Source organism: Andrographis paniculata, unplaced genomic scaffold (assembly GCF_009805555.1).
Source record: "Andrographis paniculata isolate CXL003 unplaced genomic scaffold, ASM980555v1 Contig60END, whole genome shotgun sequence".
Classification (NCBI taxonomy): Eukaryota; Viridiplantae; Streptophyta; class Magnoliopsida; order Lamiales; family Acanthaceae; genus Andrographis; species Andrographis paniculata.
The window spans coordinates 5,156,703-5,170,023 of record NW_026137596.1 but is presented as its reverse complement, the minus strand read 5'-3'; the positions used below and the strand labels follow the sequence as shown (position 1 = coordinate 5,170,023).

Sequence of the window (13,321 nt, the reverse complement as noted above, 5' to 3'; positions counted from 1 at the left end):
TCAATTGGTTAGCAACCTAGAAGAAGAATATTTTAAGGAAGAATTAAAATCAATTTTGAATAAATCGGCGTAGAAATTTGGTTAAATTGAATTGGACCTTTCTAGTCCGTAATAATGTCGAGTCAGTAAAACTACGGTCGTAACTAGGATTCTCACTCGATTAGGGAAACAACTAACGGTCGTACCTTAGCTATCAACAAAGTAAGGAAATGTTGGTTGTGAAAGCATATACATTAGGTATATAGAATTATAAATAAAATATTATTTTGAAGGCAAAATTGAAAGTTTATAGATGAAAATGTATAAAATTATAAATAGAGAGTTGTGAAGAATAAGTAAGAAGTTATAAAAAATAAATATATGGATAGAAACTGAAAAAAATAAAAAATAAAAAATAAATTTGTGAAATAGAAATTTTTGAAGAATTATTCGAAATAAGAATAACAAAACCCATCCAAGCCCTTACAAACAAACATATTGGAAATTATATAATAAAAATAAATATAAATTAATTTCTAATTAACATCACTATTTTTTTTTAAAAAAAAAAAAAAAACAAAAAAATCAAAATAAAGAGTTTTGAATGTATATAAATATATTTGTTTATTGAAAATCGATATAATTAAAAGTTTATAAATGATTGTAGATTATGTAATATATTAAAATTAATTATACTCCTTAATTTTATTTGTTCCGTCTCAACTCAAAATATATATATTTGTTTAATTTTATTTGTTTTCCGTCTCAATTCAAAGTATTTTTTTTTTTTATCATTTTCGTCTGTCTCACTTAAAAGTATTTCTTTTTTATTTTAGTAAATTACTAACATATTACATATATAATTACTTCAATATAAAGTCAAAATGACAAAAATATCAAAGCTTCTTATATATATTTATTAACTAATAAAATATTTTTATTTCTTAATTAGTACAAAACTCCAAAAGATATATTTCAATGAGACGAATAAAGTATTTGTTAAACATATTTAAAATTGATAAACTTTATAAAAATAAAAATATTTAAGAAGATAAACGAGTATTTATTAAACATTATTAAAATTGATAAACTTTACTAAAAATAAAAATATGTTGTAAGAAGATAAAAAATAAAACATATATCTAAATACTAAGAATCAATAGAGTATTAAAGTTTAATATAGCTTCGTATTAAAATTTTAGAATAAAATACTCCCTTTCATCTAATTTCGATTATGATAAAGTATATTTGCACGATTTTTTAGGTGATTATTTTTTTGTTATGAATTGACAAATTTGCCCTTAATTGTACGATAGAGATTAAAAATAATAAATGAATGAAGGATAAAAATGTATAATTTGTATTTAAAAAAAAGAAATAGGACAATAATTGTTGGACGTCGTAAATAGAAAATTAGGATATTAGTTTGTGGACGAAGGAAGTACGAAAGAAGATTGGGTGTTGTTTAAATCAACATCATTAGTGTAAAAAATAATTATGTTATAATTTTATAAATTATATAATTAATACAATTATATTAATAAATTTTACACTAATCAACATGAGTGTTAATTTAAAAAATAGCACCCAATTCTCATAAAATATATTCAAGTGTGTACAGTGTGATTTGCCTTGTCAAACCTAGTTTGCAGGGTATCAGAATCGACCGAGGTTTTACTCAATGCACACTTACGGATAGAGCTGTTAACGATCCGAGCCGAGTCATACTTTAAGTGTTCGTTAACGTTCACGAACAAGGCTTGTGTTCGTTCGTTAAGCTTTCGAGCTCGTTCGTAGTGTTCGAGCTCGGCTCGTTAAAATTTTTTGGTGATTGAGCTCGTATTCGTGTTCGGCTCGTTTAGACTCGATTAAGCTCGTTCGAATTCGTTCAAGCTCGTTTGTCTTATTTTCTAAATTTATATATAAATTATAAAGAAAATTTAAAATTATTTTATTTATATATTTTAATTTAATATTTTATTTATTTATAAATTATAATTTTATATGTACATATAATATTTACAATAAATATATTATTTAAACGAACGTTCGCAAACAAAGCTCGGGCTCGTTCGTTAACTAAACGAGTCTGTTTATGTTGTTCGGCTTGGCTCGTTAACGTTTGCGAACGAGCTTTAATCGAGCCGAATCGAGCCGAGTTCATGAACAGCTCGACTCATTTAACAGCTCTACTCACGGGTAACGGCTGCGAATTTCGGCGTCATTATAAAAAATAAAATAAAATACTTTAAGTGTACATTATTGTAGTATGTATATAAATACTTGAACTGTCAGATCTATTCCATGTGATTAGCCTCCCAAGGATAGATCACATCGGAGATAAGATAAGAGGCCATTATAAAGATTTGAAATTTATTTCAATATTATTTATTTTATTTTTTAATAAAAACGACTACTATTAAAATTTAAATTAGTTAATAATAGTAAATTATAATATTATTTTATTACACAATTCGTCGTACGTATTTATTTTTTATTTTTGTCTTTACTAATTTTATCATTTTTTTTTCGAAAAGAATTAAACACTTTAACCTCATCTTTAATTTTTAAATTTTAATTAAATTAATTAGTTATTTTAATATTAATTTATAAAAATTATTTTTACTAATACATTTTTAATTATTTACTAATTATGCCTTCTTAAATTATCTTGTCTACAGTAAAGTGAACATCATAGCGGGGACGGAGGGAATATAATAATAATTAATATTGTTGGTAGTTTTAAAATAAAAATTAAATATATATAATTAAAATAAATTTCAATATGAGTTTAAATATTTTAAATATGGAGTGTGTTCTTATATCAGAAAATATCCAACACATTTTTCTTGAAAAAAATAATATTGTTTCTGATAACCATTTTTCTTTTTTAATTCATACCACAAAAGATGACTCATTTATATTTTTAGTAAATTTATTCATCTTAAATATACTTAACAAGGAGTATTAATCAATTTAGTTAAATTTCTAGCTTGTTACACGTATGACTCACTAAAAAATCTTTTATTTTAATCTATCTCTTCAATAAATAAATATTTTTATTTATATTTTAAATTTTTTTTTTATAAAATCAGTTTTGTTATTTATAAATAAATAAATAATTTTGTATTTATTTGTATTATGTAAAATTTTATTATCTACAAAATGATATTCCTATTGTATATATTTTATTGAGATATAATACTAAAATATTTAAAATACTAATAATACTACTCATAAAAATAATAAAGTAGTATGATAATTTATTATTAATAACTTACTAATTTAAACTAACTAAAATACGATGTCTGTAACCAAATGGGTCATCTTTTTCCAGGACGGAGGGAATACATCACGCACTCGATATTTTTATATTACCTACACAATTTTTTATAACTCACATAATAACAAAAAATAAAATTCTTCAAAGCAAAACATAAAATAAATAAACTTATGATATTTTAATAAAATATATGCAATATAAATATAAATTTTAGAGAATAAAATTTTAAATAATATAATAAAAAATATTTATTTATTTATAGTATTTTATAAAAAAAATATATGTATAAAAATATTTATTTATTAAGAAAAATAAAAATGAAAAAAAAAAGGAAAAAAAAAAAAGAACCAATTGAATTGACATTTGAGGGATATATATATATATATATATATATTGTTAAAAATCAAATAATTTAAATAATACAGTAACAAATTTTATTTGTAAGCAAAACAAACAACCGAAATAATAAAGAAGGAAAACAAACGTAATCAAATCAAAACACTACGCATCGCCGCCAAAGCTCTCAGCGGTCAGTTTCTTGCATTATTTTTTTTAAATTTTTTTTTATGACATTTTTAATTTTTATATTAACATCCAAGCCGTCCTTATCACAATAAGGTCATTTGGTTTGTTTGTTTGTTTATTTATAATAAAAAATTTTACATTGAACATCCAAATGTGGGTTTTTTTTTTTTTTTTTTTTTTTTAAACACTCCACACACGCACACCCCGATGAGAATTCTACTCAATACATTTACATATGCACCCAGCCAGGATCGAATTTGGGACCCAACCCTCAAACGAGGATGTTTCACCGCTTGATCTACAAGTGTATGACGCATCCAAATGTGGGTTTCAGAGTGGCCGAATTGCATAAATATTTTTGTGTTTATTCTTTATATGTGGATAGATACACATCCAATATTCATTTATTGCATTGCTTTAATATTGTGGATTTATTTGTTTTGTATTTTGGTTTTGATGTATTTTTTTTTAGGAGAAAAATTATTTTTGATCTCAATAAAAATTCATCAATTTTGATTTAAATATAAAATTTTTATCAATTTAGGTTCCAATATAACCAAAACTCATCGTTCTTTGTCACAATCTAAAATTTTTATCAATTTTAGTCCCAATATAACCAAAACTCATCATTTTTTGTCCCGATATAATCAAACCTTATTTTTTTGGTCCCACCGTAAACAAATCGACGGAAAATGCTGACGTGAACTTGCAAGATTGTGCAATTTCTTCAAATATAAATATAAGGTTTGATTTCTTTTTATTTCAGCATTTTTTGTAGTTTTGTTGACGGTGGGACCAAAAAAATAAGGTTCGATTATTTTGAGACAAAAAATGATGATTTTTATTATATTGGGACTAAAATTGATAAAATTTTATATTGAGACAAAAAATGAGGAGTTTTGGTTATATTGAGACAAAAAATGATGAGTTTTGGTTATATTGAGACAAAAAATGATGAGTTTTGGTTATATTGAGACCAAAATTGATAAATTTTTTATATTGAAACCAAAATTAATTAGTTTTCTTATATCGAGACTAAAAATAATTTTTTTCCTTTTTTTTATATGAGATAAAAATAATTTTAGTAATATAAAGAATAATATTCTTTTGTCTCTTTTTAATGTAATCACCAGGGTTTTATAGTAAATTAAAATATAGTACGTCAAGAAGTAATAGTATTATATTAGATAGTTGATATATGTCAGAAGTTTTGATAATTATATGTATAATAATATGTTTGTAATTTAAATAAAAATTAAAAATATTATAGCATTAATATATATTTACTTTTAAATAAAAAAATAGTAAAAAATATTTTGAGTTGAAATAGAAAAAAAAAGTATTTTATATTAAGTACTGATTTTTATTTTTTTAAAAAATATATATATTGAAAAAGGTGTTTGAATAAAAAAATGGATAGACAAACAAACTCGCGTGCAATATCAATTATGAAGTTCATTGGACATAGGTTATTTTGGAACAAACAATTTAAAACAAAAAGTCAAATTCAGATAACAACTAAACAAACCCATGATAATCTAGAAATAAGTACTCAGTCCGTCCAATCTGCTATGTCCATATTACTGTTTCTATCCGTCTTATATTTTATTTTTTAAAAAATAATTATATATTTTAATTTCATTTTAAACTTTTTAATTTTAATTAAATTAATTAGCTATCTTAATCTTAAATTTATAATTATTTATATTATAGAATAATTATTTTTACTGATATATTTTTATTTATGTATTAATTATACTTATCCTAAATTATCGTATCTACAATAACACAGATATCCAATATGGAACGGAAGGAATATATAACAAAAATTAAAATAATTATAAGTAACATTTTTCTATTTTCACATCCTAATCCAAATTCCCCGTCAAAGTTGGGAACCAACGGCAAACACACACATATATGTATATAAATTCGAGAGGAAAAAATTGTAAAAAATATTTTTTATGTATACCTATTATCACATGTATGTATCTTATTGACAAAATATATTTTACATGTTTACAAAAGTCGCTATTTATATCATTTAGCTGGTCGTGACGATCACACCACACTCGCAGTGATGTGCGACCAAAGAATATAAATAGCGACTTTTGTAAACATGTGAGATATATTTTTCCAGTGTGATAAATATAAGACAAAAATAATAGTAAAGTATATATATGTGATATTTTTTGCAATTATATACTACTTCACTTCGGTTATAAGGGTTTACTTTTTGCTGTGTTAATATTTAAATATTAATTATTATATCAAAAAGTATTTTAAAAAATAAATTTACAAAAATATTTTTATTAATGTTTTATAATACTAATAAAATGATATTTGTATATTTTAATAATAATAAAATGACATTTATATAAAATAATATAAAAATATAAAAATATTTTTAAGATAAAAGTATAATCTTGCAAAAAGATAAATATGACTTGGAGAAATATATATATATATATATATATTTATATATACTAGAGACATGATATATCTGTGTAGTTAATTATTATTGGATTTATGTTGGGAGAGAGCTAGGTAGGTGGCATGGCGACCCACATCCTGATGTTTCCGATACCTCTGCAGGGCCCCGTCAAGTCGATGCTCAAGCTGGCGGAGCTCCTCCGCCCCCACTTCCAGATAACTTTCCTGGTGACGGAGCACATCCACCGGCGGCTGCTCCGCCACTCCAACATCTCCGACGACGACGACAGCGACGGGGCCGGGTTTCGAATCCGGGCGATCCCGGATGGGCTGCCGGAGGAGCATCCCCGGGGGGGCGACGACTTCCTGGAGATTTTGGAGTCCCTGAAGAAGACGAGCAGGCCTCTGTTGAGGGAGATGCTGATTTGCAGCAGCAGCAGGAAGAAGATCTCCTGCGTGGTGGCCGACGGGATCCTGGGATTGAGCTGCCACGTGGCGGAGGAGGTCGGGAACGGCGTGGGTGTGTTCCACGTGAGGACCATCAGCGCTGCGTGCCTTTGGGTCTTCTTCTGCCTTCCCAGATTGATCAGATCTCGAGACCTTCCATTTCATGGTATTGCTCACCCTCACTCACTTTTCTCTCTCTCTAAAAAATAGTTTTACTCCAACCGCTCCGGACATGCTGTTTTTTTTTTTTTTTTTTACCAATATAATTAATAAATAATTAAAAATATATTAATAAAAATAATTATCGTATAATAAAAATAATTTTTAATTAAAATAAAAGTAATCGATTAATCTAATTAAAATAAAAAAAATATAAATTAAAAAAATATAATATGAAATTATAAGTATAATTATTTTTTTTAAAAAAATGACTGAATAAGTCACAAAGACATAAATAATAAGGTGATACGGTTTGTGAGACGAAGAGTGTATTATAAACAAGAAAATTTTTCATTTCCTTCGTATCTCTTTTTTTTTTTTTTTTTTTTATATTCCGTATATATTATTTATAAAAATAATAATTATTATTACCTAATTTTGAAAGTATGTGTTCAACTAAATGAAATATAATTTTCAAAGAAATATGCAGTAACTTTTTTTATTTTTTAAATTTTTTAGTTATTTATTTATTTTTTATTTTAGAGAACCACAATTATATAGTAAAAAAACTTCAAATCAATTTTTAAAAGTTAATATTTGTTCACTTTGTATTTTTATAGTAATGTATTTCTATGTTAAATATGAAAAATCGTATTAGTAATACCATATTATTAATTTTTTTTTTAAATAAATAAATTATATATTGTGTTTATGTTATACAGATTGATAAATTAGATATCAGTAATATCTAAAATAAATTCGATCAAAATTTATATTGAATTAATGTATATTATATAAATTCTTGATCGTTATCTCATATTCTTATTTTTTATTAAAACTTCTATTATTATCGATCTAAAATAATTTCATATCATATTTAGGTTGTGATTGTTTGAGAGATTTTCTTCAAATTTTACTACTTATTTAATTTTTTTCTTCAAAAATATTAAATTAAACTTTTATTTTCAATTTTTATTATTTAAATTTCAATTCAAAATCCAAAACTCCAACCCATCTGCTCCAACACACAATTATATATGTATCTACACACTGTGTGTGGGGGCAGAGTTGGGCGGGGGAGAAAGGGCCCACTATCTTATCCCGGAAGAACATGTGTGAAACTTGCTAGCTACGAGCTTGGCATCAAAGAAACTTGGTTTACATTTATAATTTGAAAAGATTATTCAAAATTTTTATGTAATTTTGAGAATTAACATAAATTTTTTTATGTATTTTGATAATTTCATGATGCCCCTTTAAATTTTAAAAAATATTGCGTAAACTTTGAGTCATGTAAAAAATATAGATAAAACAATTATATCCTATGCAATTTTTAAATTATAAAAAAATTTAAGCAAAATTTCAAAATTGCAAAAAAATTATATATATACTCCATTTTATTTGTATACCATATCTTTTCATGTTTTAAATATAAAATATATTCCCTACTTTCTATAACAAGTGAGAATTTTTTTTTTTTTTTTTTCATAGTAATTGACACTTTTTAATTTTGATAAAATTTACTAAATTAAAATATACTTAACAAATAAATTAATTTAATTAATAAATAGTATTTAATATCATAAATCATGTAAGATTCACTCAAAGCCTCTTTATTTCTAACTATTTCCTAAAAAATTTAATATTTTTTATCTACATTTTAAAAATTTCACATATTTTATAAAATTAGTTTATATTAATTATAAATAAACAAAAATATATATATTTTTTATTTATTTGTATTATAGAAAATTTTATTCTCTACAAAATAATATTCATATTACATATATATATATTTTAGCGTGATATAATTTTTAAATATTTAAATACATAATTCTAATTTTTTTAATTATATATTTTAAATTTATTTTAAAACTAATATTATTAAATACTTAAAAAAATAATATCATAACTCATTATTATTAATTAATTAAACATAATTTTCTTAAAATCAATTGTATTGGGACAACGGTAGTATAAAGTAACAAAGGGTTTGTTCTTCCAAATTTGTTTCGACACAATTTTCAATATGTAACATATTTTATTCTCTCACAAAAATCAACATTCAACATAAAATATTACTAGTATTTTTTATATATTATCTACACAATTTCAAAACACTAAACAAATAAATCCAAAAAGTATACACAATATTGAAATCTATACAAAAAAATAAATGAGTATTTCTTTTTTACAGAAAAAGTAGTATTTTTCTTTTTCAAAAACACTTAAGAAATAAATTATTTTAATTTTAAATACTATTACATTATGAATATATTTAATTTAGAAGTATTACATCGATGTTTGTTTACATCACACAAATATTAATATTTTACTATTCTCACAACTCTATAAAACTCCAGTGTTCTTTTTTTTTTATTTTTTTTATTTTTTATTTATATAATATCTTTGTTATTATTATTTTTTTAAAAATATCATATTAAATAATTATCTTTTTATTTTTTTTATGTAATACTAAAAATTAATTTTATATTTAAAATATTATATTAATATCCACTACAAAAAAATATCAATTTTGTAACAAGATTTTTTCGTTCTTAAATCAATTTTTTTCGTTAATAATGGTTCTATTTGGTTTTAGTTTAATAATAAAATTTTGATTTAAATAAGTATTATTTTGATACGATATTTTATTCAAAAAAATATTTTTATTAAAAATTGTACAGATAATAGTAATTTGAATATAAAATTTAACCAAAACATTCTCTAAATTTTATTTTTAGTTTTTATATATTTTATATTAAATAGTTCTTAACTATTATACTTATAAAAAATTATTCAGTCAATATGATATTTAAAAAAGACAATAAAAAACGTAAGATCTCGAATCAATTAATACTTTACAGGTGTGTTTGTTTGAGGTTTTGAATTTTGGATTGTGATTTGAATAGTAAAAATTTTGAATTGAAACAGTGATATGATGTAATATAAATAAGTATTCATGTAATATTTTGAATGTAAAATTAATTTTTAGTATAATATAAAAAATTAAAAATAAATATTTAATTTGATATTTTCGGAGAAAATTTTTTGTATAAATAGTAAAAGTCCACCAAAATTCTTCAACCAAACACTCCCTACGTAGATACAGAATTGTCAACAGATCTTTAATATACTTAAAAGCACAATTAATGTGAAATATGACCTTTTTTTTTTTTAATAATTATAATACTCTCTCCGTCCACGGATAAAATATACATTTACTTTTGGCGCGGAATTTAAGAAATAATAGTATTTTAATATAGTGGGTAGGTAAAAGTAGTGTAATGACATTTTTGCCGTTGCTTTTTTGGTATAAAAGTAATGATCTGATATAAAGTAAAGGTATTTGTGAAAAAAAGTGGGGTATCTAATGAAATGGTTACTTTGTAATTGGACCTCCCAAAATAGAAATATGTATACTTTTGTAGCCGGACGAAAGGAGTGTTAAACAGATGGGTGGGGTGGGGGAACAAATGGTCAGTGTTGTTTTTTAATACTTGTCATTCACATGACCAAAAATCGAAATCCTGCAATTTTCAGAAACAAATTGATATATAATTAGAAAATTACAAAAGTTTGTATCTCAATTTAACATAAAATTTTATAACATAATTTCATGATATTTAGTTGTATTTTAATATAATATAAATAACTATATAATGTGATGCAATAAAATTCTATCGATGTAATATACGTTTGATGAGTTCTTTGTCCTGAATTGTTAATGAAATATTGAACATTTCATATTTATTAACTTGCTTGAAGTTATATTTAATTTTTTTCTTCTAGGAGATGACTTAGATACACCAATAAAAAGCATACCAGGCATGGAAAGTTATCTCCGCCGTAGAGATTTGCCGGAATTCTGCCGGTCCGGCGACATAAACCATCCAATGATCGAGTTGTACAAGAAAGAAGGTTCTGAGAATCCTCGAGCCCATGGTCTCATACTAAACACATTCGAGGAACTCGAAGGGCCAATACTCTCGGAGTTACGCAAAGTGTGTCCAAACATTTACACCCTCGGCCCTCTACACGCCCATTTAAAAGTCAAACAAATGTCACCAGACACATTCTCGAATAGCCTGTGGCAAGAAGATCAAACATGCGTGACATGGCTCGATGCGCAACCCCCAAAGTCCGTCATCTATGTGAGCTTCGGGAGCCTTGCTTTGATAACACATCAACAATTAATGGAGTTTTGGTACGGTTTGGTGAACAGTGAGCAAAGATTCTTGTGGGTGATACGACCTGATTCTGTGATCGGAAAAGATTGGGAAGACCGACTTCCCATTGAGTTATCAAAAGGTACTACTAAACATATAAGTAATATTTTTCAATATTTGTCATTTAGGTTATGTTTTTTTGTGTGTTCTATCACATGTTTTTACTATTCAGATTTTTTTTCCCTTAAAAAATATCGAATCAAACAATTTTATTTTATTTTATATTATACTACAAAATTATTTTACATTCAAAACGTCACATCGACAACTATTTATATCACATTAAAAAACTATTTAAATTCAACTTTTTACTATTTATAAATCCAAACCAAAAAAATCAAACCCATAAACGAACATACTCTTACATTCTTCTACATGATTTATAATTTATTAAAACGATAATGCTAACCTTTTTATAGTTATCGAAAAAATAAAAAGAGTGATGTTTTTGTTGTAATAGGTACAAAGGAGAGGGGATACATTGTGGATTGGGCGCCGCAAGAAGAGGTGTTGGCGCATTCTGCCATTGGAGGATTTTTAACGCACAGTGGATGGAATTCGACACTAGAGAGCATATACGAAGGGGTACCAATGATTTGTTGGCCATATTTTCTCGACCAACAAGTGAATAGTAGGTTAGTCGAGGCAGAATGGAAGTTGGGATTGGACATGAAAGATACATGTGATAGAAGTACGATTGAAAATATGGTGAGAGATCTTATGGATGTGCGGAAAGAAGAGTTTGCACTACGAGCAAAGCACATGGAAAATTCAGCTAAAGCGTCCCTTAGCGACGGTGGGACATCGCATGCGAACCTTGAGCGCCTGATAAATGATATCAAATTTAAAGCACGGTAAGTTGTTTCTGCGCGCTTTCGAAGTGTGGGAAGGAGTTTTTTCGAAGAAATTTTACTATAACACGGAGGATATCTTTTAGTAGATATCTCAATTTATGTAGATGTGAATATGAACCATGAAATAATATAGACTTTCATTTCTTTACATATATTAAAAAAAAAACACTTTTTTTTATTATTTAATAATCATAATTTTCAATAAAAATATTTTATTTCGTCTCACAAATATAACTCAAAATACGTACTATTTAAATCAAACTAAAATAAATAAATATATAAAAATGAAAATTTCAAGAGGATGCTGAAATTTTGCAATGTATATCACTTTGCATTTTGGTTTAGGATGATGTAGTAATGTAAAAAATATTTGTTTGCACACACTTCAAGAGTGTCCACCGGGATAATTTTTTTTTTTATTTTATTTTAAGATATAAAAAATATATATATAATATAAAATAAAAAATATAAAAATAAAATAAAATTTTTTTTTCTGTTCCAAAGACATAAGTTTTTGAGATTTTATAATATATTAAGAGGATGTTTGAGAAACAATTTTTTTAAGAGCTTTTAACTTATTGAATAATTTTTAACTGTTTGACCTGTCAAGAAGCTAATTTAGGTGTTTAGTAAATTAGCTTTTTAAAAGAGATTTTTAAATTCAAAAACCTAATTTCTGAAAAGGTTATCTATTCAACCTTTTGAAATAACTTTTTTATTATTAATTATTTTGAATATATTTAATTTATTAAATTATATTTTTATTTTTGTAAATTTAAAATAATTACTATTATTAATTATTATATATAAATTATTTTATTTGTAAAATATATAAATTTTTAAAACTAAATCAAATAGAAAAAAAGGTATTAATTTATTTATATATATATATTAAAACAATTATTAACATAATAAAAATATATATACGAAAAATTTATTATTTTATATTTTATATAATTTCAATAAAAAATTATTATTTTTTAGTAAAAATATTTTTTTCAAATCTAAATAATAAAATTAAAAATAAACATTTTATAATATTTTTATAAATTTTAATAATTAATAACAAAAATTCTCATAAATTTCAAACTAAAATGAACAAAATTAAATATTTTTAAAAAAATATGTCAATGTCCTTAATAGTCATTTTATGTATAAACAACTAATGTCAAACAGTTGCTTTACCAAACACTTTAATACAAACCGTTTATTGAATCAGCTGGTCAAAACAATTAATTGAATCAGCTGGTCAAAGCAATTAATTGAATCAGCTAACAGCTAATTGCCAAATAGAAATAATAATATTTGATTGAATAGTGGAAGTGTGTAAGAAATTTTGACATTTTTGTCCTTTGATTTTTTGTATAAAATAATTATATGTGCAATGATATATTTATAATTTAAGTAAAATT

The 13,321-nt window shown here is 24.1% G+C and overlaps 1 protein-coding gene across 2 annotated transcripts; it reads left to right on the top strand.

Annotated features, from left to right (window-relative positions):
• The first annotated feature begins 6,294 nt into the window (after positions 1 to 6,294).
• On the top strand, positions 6,295 to 12,059 carry LOC127260067 (7-deoxyloganetic acid glucosyltransferase-like). Of its 2 annotated transcripts, none has more exons than XM_051287724.1 (3): positions 6,295 to 6,833; positions 10,619 to 11,137; positions 11,516 to 12,059. In XM_051287724.1, the coding sequence occupies exons 1-3, from the start codon at positions 6,344 to 6,346 to the stop codon at positions 11,911 to 11,913; spliced, it is 1,407 nt and encodes a 468-aa protein (XP_051143681.1). In that variant the 5' UTR covers positions 6,295 to 6,343; the 3' UTR covers positions 11,914 to 12,059. The 2 variants fall into 2 exon arrangements, with proteins under 2 accessions (XP_051143681.1, XP_051143680.1); XM_051287723.1 differs by having other exon boundaries at positions 10,595 to 11,137.
• Positions 12,060 to 13,321: the final 1,262 nt, after the last annotated feature.

Coding starts and splice junctions, on each gene's coding strand:
- LOC127260067 (XM_051287723.1), top strand. CDS start 6,344: ATGGCGACCCACATCCTGATGTTTCCGATACCTCTGCAGGGCCCCGTC. Junction 6,834..10,594: donor TCGAGACCTTCCATTTCATG/GTATTGCTCACC, acceptor ACTTGCTTGAAG/TTATATTTAATTTTTTTCTT. Junction 11,138..11,515: donor TCCCATTGAGTTATCAAAAG/GTACTACTAAAC, acceptor TTGTTGTAATAG/GTACAAAGGAGAGGGGATAC.